The 21,547-nt window shown below is 38.3% G+C and overlaps 1 protein-coding gene across 1 annotated transcript; it reads left to right on the forward strand.

The window, feature by feature from the left end:
- Positions 1-2,598: 2,598 nt before the first annotated feature.
- Positions 2,599-20,505, forward strand: LOC307122389 (piwi-like protein 1; the record flags this gene model as incomplete). The annotated part of the gene is made up of 20 exons (XM_079846376.1): positions 2,599-2,695; positions 2,773-2,878; positions 2,973-3,101; positions 8,872-9,086; positions 9,185-9,306; positions 9,391-9,471; positions 9,554-9,751; positions 10,114-10,222; positions 10,305-10,431; positions 11,181-11,298; positions 11,388-11,502; positions 11,594-11,781; positions 11,859-11,931; positions 12,010-12,210; positions 12,287-12,390; positions 12,695-12,765; positions 17,293-17,446; positions 17,532-17,657; positions 20,144-20,291; positions 20,389-20,505. The coding sequence occupies exons 1-20, from the start codon at positions 2,627-2,629 to the stop codon at positions 20,503-20,505; spliced, it is 2,571 nt and encodes an 856-aa protein (XP_079702502.1). The 5' UTR covers positions 2,599-2,626.
- Between the last annotated feature and the right edge of the window lie 1,042 nt (positions 20,506-21,547).

Here is a 21,547-nt window from a genome sequence, read left to right on the forward strand (position 1 = left end):
ATCAACCGAAGCACAGAAAGCTTAAACACTGCTCACAAATGCACATAAGTTACACTGTTTAAACAAGATATGAATAATGATTCTGTTATATTGAGTGCCGCTGACAAGTCGAGTTTGCTGTTTGTTCTGTTTGCATCTGATCTGAAATGAGCGCCAACGAAATCAATCCCACAATTCAATGTTTTTACAGTGTGATACTGTATTACGAATTTAGCAGGCTGAAAACAGAAATGTGCTGTATATTTACAGATGTGCTGTAAAAGATACAGTATATTACTGCTTTATGGAAATACAGTATAATACTGTTAGAAATTCTCTGTAAATTTACAGTACAGGGTTACAGTGCAGGCACTAAGTTGTTGACAATGCCACAAAAAATGAAATGCGTTAATATATAACAGTGCCACTTTTACCGTTTTCAATACATACGTAATGCCACTTAATGCTTTCCAGTGTTTCCCTTAGAATTTTTTCCAGCAGCGGTGCTGTTACGTGCCGGAGGTTGTTGCCAAGCCGCTCGTCGTGGGGTCCGGAGGCATGCACCTCCGGAATAAATAAAATAAAATAAAAACCTTAAACCATGACTTCTGGCAAGTTTTGTGGATAGAAATAGACATTTTGAACATTAAAATCCATATTAAGCTTTTCATTAGTTTAAGGTGACTAGCTTATAGCCTATTTTACTTCAATAACCTGCAGGGACGTGCAGAAAGTTCCTAATGGGCAAGGGCTCAAATGTAAGAAAAATGTAAAAAAAAAAATGTAAAAAAATAAAAAAGTGTTTGGATACTATTTTATGTTTTTGCAAAAAGTCTCATGCTTATCAAGACTGCATTTATTTAAACAAAAATACTGGAAAAAAACAGTAGCCTAATATTGTGAAATATTATTACATGATGTATTTTTTAACCTTTTTATTAATCATATGATTAATAAAAAGGTAAAAAAAAAAAAAAAACTGCAAGTAATTTTCTCTTTGCCTTTTGTTGTTTGATTCACATTAATGGCTCAATCGTCACCAATTTGATTAGATGCTGCCCCTTTAAGACGCAGATCTAATATCATTCTCCCTTTTACAACCATTTAAGCTAAACTGTGTTTAAGTGAATACTCTCCAAGCCTGTCATTTTGAGATATAGGCTATTTTGTTGTGTATTTGATGGTTTAGTCGCGCACACGAAGCTATGTGCAAGTCTGTCCGTTTCGCAGCGGTCGCGCGCACACACACACCCCCGCCTTGAACTTGGAAACAGCGTCTATTGCACGGATTATTTTGCTTTTCATTTAATCAAACACGTTCTGCAATTTAGCCAAAGTGGAGAGTGCATTTGACAACAATCACGGATTGTGCTGAATCTGACGTTAAATGCATGTTTGGGGAGAAATGACAGCGCGCGCTGTGAAGGGAAGGAAGTTGTGCTAGACGATGCGCGAGCATAGTTTATAATAGTTTTACCTCATATCATCTTTTTTTTAATCCTTGGAAGCGAAAATAAAATAAGATTAATATCACAGCCCTGTGATATCGTGAAAGTGTAAGCAGACTACATTTTTGTTTAGTTCTCTGGTCATCGTCAATCTCTCTCTCTCCTTTACGGTGTGTAAGTGAATGTGATATTACTGAAATTTTGCAGTGGCGCTGAAAATCCAGCGGCGGCGCTGCGCCGCTGTGAATACATTGTAGGGGAAACACTGCTTTCTATATATATATATATATATATATATATAAAATAAAATTACTGTATTAGTACTATATAGGGATATATATACTGCAATAACCACTTAATTAGTTTTTCGTGATGAGTTTTTAATGATGTATTTGACGTATGAATAAATGTTTTATTGTTACCTTTTTGTCAGTTGTCCTATTTTGAGAGTATAATAATATAATATTAGTAGTATATAATGAAAATATTACATAATGAATAATAATACATTTATGATTGTCAAGCCTGAAAAAGACGTCACATTGTAGCCAAATTTAGGCTTTAATAAACGTCTTTTCAACGACATGAAAAGGACGTCTTTTCACCTTTCACTTTTCAACCAAATTTAGACGTAATTGGGACGTCCTTGTATAGACGTCTTTTCAACGACCTAAAAAGACGTCTTTTCACCTTTCACTTTTCAACCACATTTGAACGTTGTTTAAACGTCTGGCAATGTCGTCTTTTCGACGTCTTTTCAACGTATTTTTGCTGGGTGGGTAGCTAGCGCTGTAGTCTGAATAAAAGAAAGATAGAAACGCTTTGACTGAGTAAACATGAAGACAATAAACACGACCGCATCAAGATATGGTGTATTTGAGTTCTTCAAGCCTTCTCTGGTATTTTAATAATAATAAAGCAGTGCTGATTGACGTAGACTTTATCACTGTATAGAATACTATCCAATAACTACATTGTCAGCCTCATTCTGTGATAAGAAGCCACGTCAGCTCACAACTTGACCGACTATATGAAATGAGTTAAAACATGTTATTAAACGTATTTTGTTGGTTTATGAACGCTTCACATTACTAGTTTGTTCCAAACTGAGTTTTCAAACGCAAATTATAAGCGACTAACTTTACTTGTGTGTACAGCATGAATGGGAATAAGTCAAAGCAATTTGAAAAAGCACCAAAATGACGGGACGAGCAAGAGAGAGATCAAGAGGCAGAGGTCGTGGTCAGGAGCCTGCTGCTTCTGGCGCGGTGAGTTTATTTATAATTAGTTGAATATGATATATCTTTATTGAAATAAGCTTTTTAGTATTCCAATTCCTCTGCAGCAACCACCATTATCACAAGAGGCTGCAAAGCCAGTTATGCCCACTGCACCTGAAGGACAGCTGGTGGGCAGAGGGAGACCTGCACCTGGAGCGATGTCTGAAGAAGGTAAGTGCAATTAGTGGAAATATATACTGCACTATTATATACTATAACATTCACAAATCCTGAATCTTACTCTTTTCTTTATATCTCCCTGTAGCAATGCTCACGATTTCTGCAGGCTTTCAGCAGGTAAAGATAGGGGAGAGAGGTGGGCGCAGGCGGGATTTCCATGATTCTGGTGTCCACACTCGCCAACTCATGGAACATGTGAAAGAGTGCAAAACAGGTAACACCAAAATGTTAATGAGCATGAATTGATTTTTGCTGTTTTGCAATATGCATCGCGGATACATTGATCTTGAAACATGTATTTCTGAATCGTGAATTATTGATTTCAGTCAATAATCGATTTAAAATGCTAAGAATCTAATTAATCGTGATTCAATAGCGATTCAGTGCTTTAAAATATATAAACATTAAATTGCTACATGCACAAATTTATGGAGATGTTGTGTGGTGTCATTCGCTCTCTCACAGCTCTCTTGCACAGATACATATAAAGAGAACAAAGAGGGCTTTTCTTACTATTCCGTGTAGAAAAGTTAGTTTAGGATTAGCTGGAAAAGTGCTTGACATTCTAGTCTATATTTGCAGCTCCCTAAATACAATGGCAAGCAGTTTTATAGAAGAGGCATTTAGTAGGGGTGTAACGATTCGTTTTAACAACGATACGATTCGTATCACGATTTGAGGTTGTCGATACGATTCAAGGACGATATTGGTTAATTTAGAACGATACGATCCGAAACGATTCAGTGACTTGAAATCGATTCAGTAACTTTTTAGCCAAAAATTGTGTGACTGAAATAATTATCTGGATACTGGTCAGTGCAGGTGAAGTTTCCTAGATTCCTGTTGTTTCTTGTAAGGGAATCCGGTATATCAATTAATTATGGATATAAACAAACAAGTAAACAACAATTAATGGCAAATGCATTCAAATTTTATTTGAATAAAGTGCAACCAACAGTTTAGGTTGAATTAACAGGAAGTTAACCTTTTCTGCTCTCATTTTCAATATTCAATACATTTTCAATAAAAGCACAGTAAGTGCAACCAACATTTCAACAGTAGGTTAACCTGCTACTTCTGCTTTTGTTTTCCAACATAAAAATATTCCAATATTAATATCAAAAATAAAGTGCAACTAACTTCTCTTCAGGTTTAATTAATAGTAGGTTTACCTGCTACTTTTGCTGTTGTTTTTCAACATTAAAATAATACAAATACAATATTAATATCAAAAATAAAGTGCAACCAACATTTCTTCAGATTGAATAAACTGGCTGAACCTGCTACTACTCTCAGTTTAATAAACAAACAATATTTAACAAAAGATAAAATGTAACCAACTACTCTTCAATGACTCTACAGATTTCTTTTTCAAAAATATCACCATGATCTGACCGCAGAACACTTCTCTGTGCGTTCACTATGTCGCCAGCTGTACTAAAACTCGCTCTGCTGGCACACTGGTGTCAGGAATGCACAGGTAACAAGCAAGGGTTGAAAGTACAGGTAGCGCTTTCTCCTGGTGGCTTGTTCATTTCTCGCTCGTTGGCTTCTCCTCTCCCATGCGCCATACTATGTTTTGATTTCTCAAGCCCCGTTCACACAGCCAGCGACACGCAGCGACAAATCGACACGATCCCATTCATTTCAATGAGCGCTGCTGCTGCTGGTGCGTTGCGATGATGTCACAGATAGGCAGACTGAATCGAGTAACGTTTAATGCCTTTATCATTAAAAGTGCTAAGAAAAAACATCCATATAAAGTCTGACGTGCTTAAATCCAATGCGTTATTTCCTATGATCGATACAATCGATTGATTACCTTTTAAAACGATGTTAGATCGATATATGTCGTCCGGAAGGCCAACTTGCCGAGCACAGATCGATGTAGTTAGATCATAGGAAAATAAATCGATACATCGATGTAGTAGATGAATCGTTACACCCCTAGCATTTAGCATTTCATTTAATTTAGCAAACTTGCTTGGCTATAGTTGCAAGCACATATAGAGAAACATGTTTTCACTTTCAAAGTGTATGGTAATATTTCAACTAAGTAAAACAGTTAAAAGATGCGTTGAAAGTTTAGAGCTGCCTGTGGACGCCTGTCTGTAAATAATGCCGGGGAAAACATTTCAGGGGAACGCAGCAGCCTTGTATCTGCCGATACACGAAAAAAACCCCGCAATTATCGGCCAATCACTACTACTAATTTGAAATTTTTTTATAATTTCTATTTGGTTATAAATTAGATTAAAGGATTAGTTCACTTCAAAATGAAAATGAATTCAGTCGAAAAGAAAATATGTTTTTTTGAGGAAAACATTCCAGGATTTTTCTTCACGTAATGGTTTTCAATTGCAACCAAAATTTTCAAGGTCCAAATCAATGCAGTTTCAAAACGCTTTGATGGCCTTAAGACGCTCTACGTGATCCCAGACGCGGAACAGGGTCTTATCTAGCGAAACAATCGGTCATTTTAAAAAAAATTAATAAAAATGAATATACTTTTTAACTTAAATTGCTCATCTTGCGCTGCTCTGCAACGTGCTAGTGATTGGGCAATCACGTTGAAAATGTGATGTTTTTTGGTAAAGGGAGTTTGTATTGGTCCTCGCACGGTCGCTTGGGGCGGTACTTCTGTCTACGTCTAGTGTGACGTTTTCAATCACTAGCACGTCGCAGCGCAGCGCAAGATAAGCAATTTATGTTAAAACGTTTTTTTTTTTTAAATGACTGATCGTTTCGCTATATAAGACCCTGTTCCTCGTCTGGGATCGCGCAGAGCATCTGAAGTGCTTTGAAACTGCATTGATTTGGACCTTCAACATTTTGGTTGCAATTGAAAACCATTATGTGAAGAAAAATACTGAAAACGTAATTTTCGACTGAAGAAAGAAAGACATGAACATCTTGGATGAGACGGGGGTGAGCAAAATATCAGGACATTTTCATTTTGAAGTGAACTAAACCTTTAAGTTAGATTAATCCTTTAAATTGGAATTTTCCATTAAAATTACAATAACAAAAAATTATATTTCAAATAAACTTTCTATATATTTCTATAAAAAATAACTTTTTATATATTTATCAAAGAATCTTTAAACAAATCAAGTTTCCACAAAAGTATCAAGCAGCAACTGTTTTAACATTGATGAAAAGAAAATAGTTTCTTGTGCAGCAAATCAGCACATTCGAATCATTTCTGAAGGAAATTATATATCCAACTAGGGCTGGGCCGATAAACGATATCATATCGAATCGCGATAAAATTCATGTCGATAACGATTATAAGCTCTGGACATTTTTACTCTATAGATTACCCAATTGCGCAACAGAAATAAACGTGACAACAGCCAGTCAGAGCCAGTCAGCGTGCAGCTTTTAACGTGCACAATCAAAAGTACACAAGTGGAAATGAGTGGATGCGGCGACAAACGTTAATTCAAAAGTGAAACTAACCTTGAGTCATCTTCCAAAGACGATGAATTTGTTGATAAAAGGTAGCACGAATTGTTACTCATTTGAACCGCATCACACAGACCATCCGCTCTGGTTAAAGTCCAAACGGCAGCGCGCTCACTCACTAGAAGAGATCCACTCTGAACAGTCACGTGAACTCTAAAGTGCGTTGTGAGATCCAGAAGCGCGTGCATTCAACGAAAAACACAAATGTCTCGGTGATTTAAGCTAGTTTAATGCCAGATGTAACAGCGCTGACAAACAGGAGAAACACTGTGTGCAATGATACAGTCAGAAGGCTTTTCCATCTTATCCATAATTTACAGAAATGTGGGATATTCATATAGAATTATATTATATTATTAATGTAGACATGTATTAAATGTATTAAAGGAGTAATGGAATATTATTACAGTATTTTTTTTGTGATTGAGCTATAGAATTTGTGCATTTATGCTAAATGTTTTTAGGCTATGTCTACTGTTTTTTTATACAAATACCATAGAAACCATATAGATACATTTGACCAAGGCAGTGACCAAGGCATCCCTTTGGGATGATTGATCGGCGGTCTCCAAAAAGGCCGATCTCATGAACCGATCGCAGCTGACGACACATAAACCCCGCACCTGCCGTGAGAGCTAGGGCATGATATGCAGCGACACCGTCTCATTCTCTTTCCAGCGCGGGTAAAATAATTATAATGCTGAAGGTGAGGTACAATTCCTATTTCTGTACTAAATAACTTGCGCAGTCATTTGAAAACTTTCTGTGAGACGTAAGTTCACAAAAAGCGTGAATCACGTCGTGCGCGCGCTCTCTCTCCCTTTCAAAATGCTCAAATGGCTTCACATCAGCGCATCGCATGTGCACTAAAATCGAGCTGCACAGTTGACACAGGATTTGCCACTTGCACAATCGAGGCAGTGTCGCATCGTCACTGTGTTCAAACCGCTCAGCACTCGCGCGCTCTCCAGACCGTGAGTCACACACACACAGGCCATCTCACAAAAAGCTTGCGAGTACAAATTGCGCTGAAATGGTCAGATACACACAAATGTATGTACTAAATGACCGTCTTGACGAGTATTCACGTAAACCCCGTCGTGACTCGCGAGTGAACGTTTGTGCAGCTGCTTGTAACCTATCCGTGTTCGCTCTTAAAGTGACAGCAGTCGAATAAACTGCTGCTGTCTCTGAGTTTCTCTGTCTTGTGTTGTTTGATGAACCTTTATGACACTCACTGCTCTTCAATGACTAACTTTTGCAACCTTAAGTGTAAGGATTAATCTAATTTAATTTATTCAGGGAAGACCAATATTAATTTACATTTGATTTCTTATTAAATGTCTTTAGTATTTCTTACCTTAATACTAATGTTAGACCTACCTGAAAATTTGTCTTTAAAAACAAAAATGCACTGCATGATCAAATATTTAGGTGATAATTATATACATTTATTTGGGAAAGATGGCCTACAGTAGCCTTAAGTTATCTCATTTTCTAAAATAAACACTTGGTGGTTCTTCAAGATCTTGACTCTAGCCTATTTCTACAGTTTTTTTTTTCTCAATACAGTTAATTTAGAGTTAGTTTCATTTCTACAAATGGTGCAAACTCTGCAAGATTATAGATAAAAGATTCCCATTCCCCTGTCATTCTGTGATCGGCAATCGGCAGATCATGATCTTGGTGATCGGTAATCGGTGATCGGCCCCAAAAATGCTGATCGGAGCATCTCTAGTGGTTATCATGATCTAAAAGGCCCCAAAAATGCTGATCGGAGCATCTCGAGTGAATATCATGATCTAAATCTACGATACTATGGAAGACCAATGCTTAATTTTAATAAAAATCAGTCATAATATATTTTACTATAAGTTGTTACAATTTTTACAGATGTCCGTGTTTTTGTTAATGCACATAAATTTACATCTGCATCCTCCTAACTCAAGCAACTACTACTGTCAACTCACTGTCAAATGTGCATATTACAAAACATGTAATATTATTAATACTGCAGCTGAAGATATATGCCAAAGTCAGGCGACACAAACCTGTTTCATGACTAGAAACAGTATCACCTATTAGAACATGGAGAAACTAAAACATTCATTTTTTCTATTAGTTCTATTTATTTCTATTTTTCTATTAAGAAATACAACCTTCACTTAGGAGCAAAAATCTGCCTTTAAATTTGAAAGAAAGAAATAATATCGTGATGATTATCGATATGGACTGATATGAAAAGTTTTATCGAAATACATTTTTGGCCATATCGCCCAGCCCTATTTCCAACACAGGACAAAATTGCATATTTAAAATGAATCAAATAGAAAACATTTTTATATTGTAAAAAATTTAACAGCGTTACTGTTTTTGCTGTATTTTTTTTTATTCAAAAGCAATAACTTAACTTAACTTTGACCATTGAATGGTAGTGTATATTTCCCACATCCCTGTTCTGGTGTACACAGTTGTGTTAATGCATGATACTAAATTTGAAACTCTTGTGACCACAGGCGCTTCAGGCACTGCCATTGAGCTGAGGGCCAATTTCATTCGGCTGATTTCACGTCCTCTGTGGGCTCTATATCAGTACTACGTGGAGTATAAGCCACCTATGGAGTCCCGACGCTTGCGCTCGGCTCTGCTTTTCCAGCACGAGGAGACTCTTGGCAAAGCACACACCTTTGATGGAGCAATTCTCTTCCTCCCAAACAAACTGCACAATCCTGTATGTTTCTACGTCCTCAACATGCTCATGATTTCATTTAATTGCTTTTTGTGAGGCTTTGGAGTTTGATGGTCAATGATAAGTTGATTTGCCTGTAGGAGACAATCCTGCTCAGTGAGACCAGAAATGGAGAGAAGGTTGAGATCACTGTCACACTGACCAATGAACTCCCACCATCCTCTACTGTATGCCTGCAGTTTTACAACATCCTCTTCAGGAAGTAATAACAGAATGCACTCTGTTTGAAATATAGTTGATATTTATGATGTGTTTAACTTCTAGTCCTGTTTACTTTGTGTTGTAGAATCCTGAGGATGCTTAACATGCAGCAGATTGGACGCCATTACTACAATCCTGATGATCCATTCAACATTCCCCAGCACAGGTATTGACAGAAATGTGTCTGTGCACACATACAGTACCTGGTGCTGGAAAATGATTGAACAATGGGCCGTATGTGTTTGCAGGTTGACAATTTGGCCTGGCTTTGAGACCTCCATCCTAGAGTACGAGTCAAGCATCATGCTGTGCTCCGATGTGAGCCACAAGGTTCTGCGCTGTGAGACAGTCCTTGACTTCATGTACAGTCTGAGGCAGCAGTGTGGAGAGAAGCGCTTCGCTGAAGCCTGCACGAAGGAACTTGTGGGCCTGATCATTCTGACCAAGTAAAATGAGAACATTGACATATACTCAAACGTCTCTTATCCTCACCAAGGCAGCATTTATTTGATCAGAAATACAATACGATCAATATTTCATCACAATTCCATGTCAATTATCATTCAAAACAGCATTTATTTGAAATAGAAATTTCTAGTAACAATGTAAAATGTCTTTTATTGTCATTTTTGATCAGTTTAATGTGTTTTTGCTAAATAAAAGTGTTAATTTCTTTATTAATACATTCATACTGACCCCAAGCTTTTGAACAGTAACGTGAGTTTTTCTTGGAAAAGTATTTAATTGGTAAAGTGGTTTAACGTGAGAATGTACAAACTAATGGTGTTTAATAAATTATTATTTATAGGTACAATAACAAGACGTACAGGATTGATGACATTGCCTGGGATCATACCCCTAACAACACATTCAAGAAGGGAGATGCAGAGATCTCCTTTACGAACTATTTCAAAACGGTAGCCTAATGATACAGGGAATTATTTTGACATCAGTTGCAGAATTTTATGGTCATACTCAATTCATTCTCCTCGTCTCCAGCAATATGGTCTGGACGTAACAGATGGCAACCAGGCTCTTCTGGTTAGTCGTGTGAAGAGACCCGGCCCTGCAGGACGTCCTCCACCGGGACCTGCCATGCTCGTTCCAGAGTTCTGCTACCTCACAGGCAAGTCTTTTGAAGACCCATTAATGGTTTGAAGAGTGCCACTTTCTGTCATGTGATGTATCTGAATGCACTGCATTGGTGATAAAAAAAAGACTTGTCCTTTTTTAATAGCCACAATCCTTAGTGCAATTCAAGACACTGACAAAACCTTCCATGCAGTTGAATATGGCTGCTACTAGTCTATTATATAGTAGGTAAAAGTCAGTATGTAAAATCAGTAGTATGTCTAAAGTCAAAGTATTCATACAACAGCAAGCAAAAAGCCCCCGGATGACCTACTACTTCTGCTGTGAAGTACTCATCTGATTCTTTTCTCTCCCATAAGTAACGAGAGGATTTGTAAAGGGCAGTAAAGCAATATGACCCTATATTGACTACCCTATGTGACTGCGATAACATGGCTAATGCAGTGCATCCAGATATCATTCATACTATATAGAACCTATTATTTTTATGTTATAAAGTTTGTTCCTTATCAAATTTCAGTACCTACTCAGTTAATGATTTGCTACTTGCTTAAAGTCAATGACAGGTGGTAATTAAGGTGAATGGGACATTTTTGATTTTTAGACCGTTTTATTGTACAAAACTTTGTTTACACCTCAACGTGAAAGGTGAGGTGTGGACATTAACATATAGATGACCTCAAAACTAATAGACATGGAGTGAAATATGAAATAGAACGCGTTTAAGTTTTGTTTTCAGATGTAAACAACTATCTGACCTGCATACATTTGTTTGCCTTGAAGGTTTGACAGATAAGATGCGCGCTGATTTCACCATCATGAAGGATCTTGCCTCTCACACAAGACTGAGTCCTGAACAGAGAGAGAGCAGAATTAACCGCTTAATCTCCAACATCAACAGGTACAGGTTCTACACCAACCCTACTGATAGGGTGTTCCGTTTCTTAATTATGGATATTTGTATATCTTATCGGCTCTCACATACACTAGAAATGCAGATGTGCAGAATGAGCTTACAACTTGGGGTCTGAGCTTTGAGAACCGACTGCTGAGTCTGAATGGAAGAGTCCTGCCCTCTGAGAGGATTATACAGGGAGGCAGAGCGGTAAGACAGACAGCGTCATATCACAGAAGGCATTCATAATGTAACCGTTTCATTGAGGGCTTGATTATTCTCTTTTGTTTTCATCCCTTAGTATGAGTATAACCCACGGGCAGCTGACTGGTCTAAAGAGATGAGAGGTCTCCCTCTGCAAAGCTGCATGAATCTGAACAACTGGCTGATGTTTTACCCACGCCGGAATGCAGACGTTGCCCAATCTCTGCTTCAAACTCTCAACAGAGTGGCTGGGCCCATGGGAATCCGCATGCAGAGGGCCATTATGTGAGTTGTTTGAACCTTTGATTGTCAAAAACTCTCCATTCCATTTTCATGTTAATAAGCATTTCCTGCCCAAGCAGGATTGAGTATGAGGATTGTCTGGAATCTGTCCTGAGAGCCCTGCAACAGAACGTAACACGTGAAACACAGATGGTGAGACCAGTAATTGCATTCATGCACAATTTGAATATCCAGAGCTTTTGTTTCAAACTGCTTCTGTGCCTTCCACAGGTGGTGGTGATCCTGTCTACCAATCGAAAGGACAAGTACGACTGTGTGAAAAAGTACCTGTGTGTGGACTGCCCCACTCCCAGCCAGTGTGTGGTGGCTCGCACCATCAGCAAACCTCAAATGCTTATGACTGTGGCCACCAAGATTGCTTTGCAGATGAACTGCAAAATGGGAGGAGAGCTGTGGAGTGTACAAATCCCAGTAAGACTCTCAAATGACTGCTGTTCTGTTGGCTTGTGCCAAGTGTCAGATCACAAATTGAATCTTTGTCTTTTAGCTCAGACAGCTGATGATTGTAGGCATAGACTGTTACCATGACACTGTTGCTGGGAAGAGATCCATTGGAGCACTGGTGGCCAGTCTGAACCAGGGCATGTCCAGGTAATATAATGAATTGAAGATAGCACTGTTTAAACAAAGATAATCTTAAAATTCTGTCTTCAACATTATGTTAGACTTACTGTGGATGTTTTTCAAGAAACTGCAAAACATTTGAAGTAAATGAAAGTTAAGTTTTGAGTTAGAAGGGAATCTTGCTTTCTGGTTACTGGTGGACTAAGTAGTTGATAGGATTTAGTGAAAATACTGTTGTTGTCATCAATTAAAACTACAGTTAATAGAGTTCAGAATCTTAGATTATGTGGTTGTACTTAATTGTTTTATAATGATTTTGTTATCTTTTCAGGTGGTTCTCCAAGTGCGTCTTGCAAAACTGTGGTCAGGAGATCATTGATGCACTGAAAGGGTTGATGCAAGGTGAGAAATGTTGCAACCAAAATTATTTTGGTTTTTAGTTTCATCTTGCTGCTTTGCCTTTTCTTTAAAAAAAAAAAAGAAAGAAAATAATTTAATTAACTTACCGTGTCATTCCATATCTTTAGTTAACAATTTCAAGATATTAAATACGTTTTTTCTTTTCTTTTCCTGATAAATGCAGTTGCTAACAAGTAGCTGAATGGCACTACAGAGTTTGTTTGTTGGTGATATTAAACGTCATCCCGCAGAAGAGGAAAACTCATCTACTTGCTAGTCCACTTTCACAGCCTCATTTATAATTATGCTTTTACAAACTATTCTCTCAAACATTCCAACTTGTAGATTTGAAATAAGATTGAAAGAGTTTTTGGAAACTTAGTGGGTGTTCATTTCTAAAAGCTTAATTCATAGACTAACTTTAGCTTTTTACTTCTGCTTATTGTATTTAGGTTTTAAAGTTCATGAAAGTTGTTAATTTGTGACAATTATCTTGGAAAAAAATGTGCAAGAATTAAAATTTTGTTGGCCACTGGGGGTGTAACGATACACTCATGTCACGATTCGATACATATCACAATACAATATTATTGCGATAATCCAAGACAAATGGTAAAAGGTTAACAAAAAATGTACTGTTGATTGAAATTCTAAATTGGTGACACCAGAATTTAAAAAAAACGATTGATTCTGAAGCTGAAACTACAGAATTATTTTAGACTAATATGCTTGCATCTGTCACTGACTAGATACATTTTAAATAATGTTGGCCACTTTTTACTGGTAACATAAAAGATTTGGCATTATCAGGACCCCCAAATATTACCCTATTGCATTATTTTACATTGTATTCAACAATATATATATATATATATTAATATTAGTGCTGGGCAAGTTAACGCGGGCGATTCATTTTAACGCATTAAAAATATTTAATGCAATTAACGCAGCGTTCGTTTTTATATAATTTTTTGCCTAGCGTTACATTATATGATCACGCTCTTATACCCCTTTTCCACCAAGGCAGTGCTAGAGCTAGATCGGAGCCAGAGCCTAGTTTCACGACGCATGCGCGAGAATATGACGCAGATCCGGCGTTCGGACACATGACCCAGAAGCGATTTGTTTTGCTTCTGGGTCATGGAAGACGCGCGTGTCTAAGCTGTTGAATTCTACATTGATCATGCTTTAGGTCTCGGCGTAGTTCTCAAAATCGGGCTAAAGTGCGCATTTCATGGATTCCCGAACGCTGGCGCTACGTCATATTCTCGCGCATGCGTGATGGAGGCACACACGGAAGACAATAACAAGCTGGATAAAGGTGTTATTTAGATTTTTTTTGCGCACAAAAACTATTGTCGTCACATCGTAAAATTATTGTAGAGCCACTGTGGTGAGATGGACTTTGTAACGACGTTTTAAGTGCCTTTTATGGGTCTTGGGAGTGTAAATGTACTGAATGCCAATGGAGGCCGATCTGAAGCCTTTCTCAGCATCAGCTTTACACTAAAATATCTTCATTTGTGTTCCGAATATGAACGGAGGTCTTACGGGTGTCGAACGACATGAGGGTAAGTAATTAATGACAGTATTTTCATTTTTGGGTGAACTAACCCTTTAAGTAGCACCAAAACATTGCTGGGCTAGAACAGGGCTAGAAGTAGGAACCGATTCCGTCAGGCGCTGGGGGCGGTGTCAACAAGACCAACACAAACTTGAGATCCGCCATTGTTGAAATAGCAGCTAATGGAGCTAACAGCTGCTGCTCGTTTGTAATCTCCGTCTATACAAATTACGGCGAACTGCATGAATGCGTTGGATTCGCTGTGTTTTCGTTGTGTTTTGATGCCGATGTAGGATCGTAAAGCCATGTGAATGAATAGTAACGCAACGTTTGCATTGTTGATGGAAGGCTTGTTCGCAGCTGTGCAGAGACCGATCGCCGTATGATAACGAGTCCAGCGAGAGCACACGACTCCTTTTGATTCACTGATGCGTTTTTTTTTATATCATACGTGGATCGGTCTACGCAGCGCCGATGCATCTCGAACAAGCCTGGTGTGTTTGTGCCAGGTTTTCACAACAAAACCCACCCAATTGCTACTCAAAACAAGCCCAATCGCGTTTCAGGGGGGCTTCCCCGGTAAAAAGCACATTTGGGGGTAAAATATGTGTTTTTTTGGCATGGTTGCCTACTTAAATTCGCATTCCCGGGGCTAAATATCACATAATTGGGGTCGCCTCAACCCGCGGACATGAAAAACAGCCGCGGCAACAGTGATGAAGTAGCCCAACTTGGCAACACTGCCGCTGCCTCGCTAGCGTTGCTGAGAAAGATGAGGCGTATACAGTGACGTAAGACATGGCTCTGTTGTGGCTCTCAGCAGGTGGAAAAGCAAACCGGTTCTTAGAAGCTCCTCAGTCGAACCAACTATGAACTGGGACTAGCTCTGGCTCTGAACTAGCACTAGCACTGCCTTGGTGGAAAAGGGGTATTATTTATGTAAATGCTTTTAAACCATCTTGGCATGACAAGACACAAGAGAACGCGCTGTATGTCAGTGTCCTGTCTGTGTGGCTGCATCTCAATCAGATCCCTAGTTGCGCCAGTCTCGTGCACACATCGAGTTCTCTTTCACTCTTGAACAAACAATAACAACAACAGAGAATGTTGCCAAAATGCCAGTAGTACTGACACTTAATGCCTTGTACACACGCAGACGCGTTTAGCTGTATATGTAAACAATTTTGTATCGTATCAGCGTTTCGTCTTTATGGACCCAGCGTTTTGGGAGCCTGAAACCGCAATTTTTTTTAATCGGGTCCCAGAGTGGATAAATATGAAAATTACACCCTTGCGTTTTCGTGTGTACAGCCAATCTGTGAAACGATGATGTCATCACCCTAAGTCTTCTCTGTTTTTAGTGTATCTCTGTAGCAGAATCACAGCAGCACATACTGGTCTGGCATGGTCGTTTTGTGTCGGTTTCAGTGGTTTCATGTATATGCCGTTTTTTTTGAGACAAGGGAAAAAAGGTTGGCTAGGGAAAGCTCTGGCTTCGTGTGGATGTGGCCTAAAACTCTGAAAATTTTTTAATTGTCACTATCCACGATACATATTGTTGAGTTTTTGTATTGCGATATATTGTGACACGATATATAGTAGGGCTGAACGATATATCGTTATCGTATCTATATCTAGATATGAACTTTCAAGATATTACTATCGAAAAAAGCAACGATATAGACGATATAGATTTCCCCTCTCCGCGCTCGCCCTGCATACAACTCTGGCAGTCACAACAAACATCAGTTTGAGTGCCCTTGAATGCACCGCTAAAGCCAGCGCGCGCGCGCGCGCACTTCAGGGACTTGAGAGGGGGGGGGGGGGGTTTCCATGGTGACACGTCATTGCTTGTCACGTGACACACCGCAGCAGCAACAGCGCTGAATGAATGATGATCTGCTTTTGTCATTTTTTCCTTTTTTATTCAGAATATTCACAAATGTGTTAGCTATGGCATGAAATATCTGATATTCCGATTGTCAAATACATGCAAGTGGAAGTATATTGTTGTTTAAACACCTTTATAACGATCGCGTGTAATGCTGCCTTCACGTGCTCTCGGAATTATCGTAAATATGAGTTTCCTAGGTAAACATTGCACATGAACGCCCTCACATTTTGAATCACGATTTCAGAAGTCGGAATCATCAAATTTCCGATAGCACGTGAAGGCAGCATTAGTTTGTGCCGCGGACGCAGTTCAGAGAATCGGATCTGTTGGATTTACAACCTCTATGTTTACAACACGTGAATTCATCCACTTCTCCCGAAATACTTCAAAGTAAGTGGCTGGTGAACTGGGAATAGAATAGAGTAAACATTGAAGTTACTTACAATGTGTATCTGATATGAATAAAACGTGTCGAATTATAATGGAAAGGATTATTATTACCTCTTCCATAGACATCAGTGTGTATTTTACAAACTCTAAATGTATTGTTTTTTTTAGTACTTATGTGAATTTATATGTTTGAAACCTAAAATAAACAGTATGTGGTTGAAAACACTGAAAAGTTGTGCTATATGACCGCTCTGAGCGCGCCTGTCTCTGTTGATCATGTGATGCTCTTGATCATCCGCTCCAGGGACCAGCCTAGACTGATTACACCTGTGTGATCGTACGTGCCAAAGGCTTAAAAACAATACATTTTCTGACACAAATTTTTGAAATGTAGGCTTAAATCAAACACATTTTAATTCAGATTCTGGTTTTCACCGAACACGTAGTCATATCGTATTGTATCGATATCGAGATATCTGGCATGAAAATCGAGATATGAAATTTTGTCCATATCGTTCAGCCCTAATATATAGTTACACCCCTATTGGCCACATGTCTTGCATTCCGCAATAGGGGCCAATGGAAAAATGTCATGGGAACCAGGGTGATGCAAACTTGCAAGTTGGCCTACAAAATACATCATCCCTGCAGCACTCTATACTAAATCTGTGTCTCTCTTTAGCTGCTCTGAAGGCCTATCTGAAGTACAACAGTTCTCTGCCCTCACGCATCATCGTGTACCGAGATGGAGTTGGAGATGGCATGCTGCAGAGCGTGGTGGACGACGAAGTTTCTCAGATCATGCAGTCCATCAAGACCATGGGGCAAGATTATGAGTAAGCCACACTTCATGCCGACACATTCACACTATGGGGATGTTGAATTCCCTTGGTTGTATTCACATTTATGTTTTGCATACAGGCCCAAGCTGACAGTTGTGGTGGTGAAAAAGCGCATTAGCTCCAGATTCTTTGCCCGGATTGATGGCAAAATTGCCAACCCTCCTCCTGGAACAGTCATCGACTCTGAGGTCACTCGTCCAGAGTGGTGCGTATTAGGGGTGTCAATTTAAACAAATACAGCCGTTTAAATTAAATATAAATTAATCGTTAGCCTTAAAGGGATAGTTCACCCAAAAATGAAAATTTGATGTTTATCTGCTTACCCCCAAGGCATCCAAGATGTAGGTGTCTTTGTTTCTTCAGTAGAACACAAATGAAAATTTAACTCTAACCGTTGCAGTCTGTCAGTCGTATAATGCATGTGAATGGTAACAAAATCTATGAGAGTAAAAAAACATGCACAGACAAATCCAAATTAAATCCCGCGGCTCGTGACGACACATTGATGTCTTAAGACATTAAACGATCGGTTTGTGCGAGAAACCAAACAGTATTTATATAATTTTTACCTCTAATACACCACTATTTCCAACAGCCTTGAGCGTGCGATCACTTCCGGTGCGCAAGGTCTGTACACGATCTGGCGTAGTTTCCGCAAGCAGCGGAAGTGATCACACTTTTGTAAGAAGCAAAAAATATTGAAGCTAACTTGGAACAAGAACAAGAGTAGAGATGGGCATACTAGAGATGCGCGGATCAGCTCTAATGTCACCGAATCCGCTGTTAAAAACAAACCATCCACCCGCACGTGATTTTCTCTGATTTAGATATCCACACCCGATCGTCACATTACAATTATTCAAATTCTCAGTGTTAAGCGTGATGCTGTCGTAACATTAGCTACACTGAAGTAGGTTGCTTTAAAAAAAAAATCACATTTCTTAAAAAACCTAAACCAGGGTCCACAACCTATACAGCACACTGAGGAGTAATTGCTGGAACGTGAGCAAAAGCGAGAGGTGTTTGTATTTAATTCAGATAATTATATATTAATATTTGAGATTTTGTTTAATGTAATGTGCGTTACAAATAAAATTTATTATTATAGATAAAATAGCCTACATCGCACATGCATATCTACATTTTGAGCTAATCATTAATCATAGTAACACAGCTTGTTTTTATTAAGTTAGGAGCTATAAATATCATTAAAGTGTGAGATTTAAATTAAGCAAATCAATGAAAGCGCGCAGCTCTGAATGCAGGAGTGTTGCGCAACACGCGCACACAACAGTTACAGCTTGTTCTGCTATTTGTTGTGCTTAGCTTTGACGACATTTTAATGGTGTATTTCAGAGATATCAAGTATATATAAAGTCCCATTAAACATTTCACATAGGCCTATGGTGATGCATGTGCAAACTCCATTCATGCTGGTTGCTTCATGCGTTTCAAGTGCTCGTATCTCTTCAGCTGATGCGTATTTCTCATCCACCCGCAATTTTTGGAATGTTACTTTTTATTACTTTACCCACCTGACCCGCGGATATAACCTCAATCCGCGCATACTCCGAGTCCTTACACAAAAATTGTCTTTATGCAACATGAGTGTGTGTAGTTAAATGGACTAAATTAAGTTTTGGACTTTGCCTTGATTATTTTTTGAATTCGAGTTACTCGAGGAATCGTTTCAGCCCCATGTAAACATAGCTAATATTTACCTTATGGTTTTTATATTGGAATATGGTATAGATGGTGGTAAGAATGCATATTTTATCACCATCTTCTTAAATGAGCACCTGGTTGTAGTGAAGACATTTCAACATAAGACTCCAAATGTATTTTGAGCTTATTTATAATTAAAAGTCCTACATTACGCATAACTTTTTTGTTGTTGTATTTTGATTACATTATAAACTATCTGCTTTTTAATTAAATTTAAACCTTTGCGGCTTCTCTCTAGGCTGCCTCCTCACATTAAAAGAAAGACTTAAGAACATTAACACATTCAATATGTAGTTTGTACCTGTATCGTTACAATAATCTGTTTATTGCCTTTTATTTAAACATTGTGTCAGAAAAATCCAATATTGGTCAACCTCATATTTAAAGGGATAGTTCACCCAAAAATGAAAATTCTGTCATCATTTACTCACCCTCAAGTTGTTCCAAACCTGTATGAGTTTCTTTGTTCTGCTGAACACAAAAGAAGATATTTAGAAGAATGTTTGTAACAGAGAGCAACTATTGACTACCATAGTATTTTTCCCCTACTATGGTAGTCAATGGTTGCTCTACCTGCTTGGTTACAAACATTCTTCTAAATATCTTCTTTTGTGTTCAGCAGAACAAAGAAACTCGTACAGGTTTGGAACAACTTGAGGGTGAGTAAATGATGACAGAATTTTCATTTTTGGGTGAACTATCCCTTTAACAACATGTTGGTACATAAATCAATTTTAATAGATATGCACATGTATATTGAACAAAATGTCTTGAGGCCCCAGCACTATTTATTAGGTAAAGGATATGAGATGCATGATTTATTTTGAGATTATATGGGTTTGTTGTGAATGGACATTTGTTGCGGATCATAAAGGTTATAAAAACTCTCCAGATACCCTAATATTAGCCATTTTGTATTAGTAAAATGATTCAAACCGCTCCTCTTAATGCTACTTCTGCTTTCAGGTACGATTTCTTCATAATAAGTCAGGCTGTGCGCTTTGGTTGCGTTTCACCTACACACTACAATGTAGTGTATGACAACAGCGACCTCAAACCAGATCACATGCAGAGACTCACCTACAAACTCTGCCACATGTACTACAACTGGCAGGTAACAACCATGCAGATCAGTATCCTTCTACTGCTAACAGCTCTACAATACTATGTGCCGTCTCGTGTATTCTTCATGGCTCTCTTTCGTCTTTAAGGGGATTATCCGAGTGCCTGCACCATGTCAGTATGCCCACAAACTGGCCTTCCTGGTTGGTCAGAGCATTCACAAGGAGCCCAACATGAACCTGGATGACTTCTTGTTCTACCTGTAGACTGCCTGAAGGACAAGATGGAGAGTCTGGTAGAATAAATGGGCCATTTTTACAAGTTTCTTTCCCAAGTTGAATTAAAAAGTATCTGGAGAACATTTGTTTGTTTACCTACATATAGTGTTTTGATTGAGAAGCAGGTACAAAAATGTTTGTGTTTGTAAGGAGAAATGCTTATGGTCCTACTTTTTTCTTTAAAATATTCTCTTCATTTGTTCTGGTTTTCTTTTATGTGAAGGGACGGTTCAAAAAACATTTCTTGGATTGTGTTTAGAGGCTCTGAATAACATTTCTTGGATTGTGTTTAGAGGCTCTGAATAACATTTCTTGGATTGTTTAGAGGCTCAATGTTAATTGAATTAAACATTTTTCTCGTTTTCCAATATAAAAGATGAGTAGTTACACATGTTGTGAATGTCTTCAGCGTTCATGGTTTGCATGCATTCATGTCTGGTTTTCATGTTTCACACAATTTCGCACAACACCGGTTTGTGGGAAGTGGGCATGTCTGTACTTTTATTTACTTTTGTTTTATACAAAATATTCAATCAACTATCACAAATTATGCATCATTTGAAAGCCAAAACACTCAAGATTCATGTTCTGAACTTGTTTTTGCAATACATACACCAGAGAAGAAAGGGTTAAATGAAATGCTAAAGGACCGGCCATGTAAACATTAGCATAATATTAGCCGTACTCATCTTTCATCTCCTGTTGTTCAGATCAGATCGGACGAATCCAATAAACACCCGCATACATCTCTGTGTAAGGGTCCACCTTCAAAATGCATCCCACTTTTTAATCCAAAACAACAACAAAAAATAGGGAAAAAATGTTTGCAAGGGAGTTTTGAGTTAGCATAATCAATCATGTCCATTTTCAATGAAATATCGATTCTAATCCGTTTCTGGAAAACTCCCCCTGCTAGAATAGTCTCTTCCACGTGAAATGGTTCAACCCTCGTCTCTCTCCTTCAATCAGAGTCTCTCCTGTGATGCATCATATAGAGGAAGTGCCTTACAGGCTTGGTGAGCTGTCAATC

The sequence above is a fragment of the Gobio gobio genome (assembly GCF_949357685.1).
Source record: "Gobio gobio genome assembly, contig: scaffold_104, whole genome shotgun sequence".
NCBI lineage: Eukaryota > Metazoa > Chordata > Actinopteri > Cypriniformes > Gobionidae > Gobio > Gobio gobio.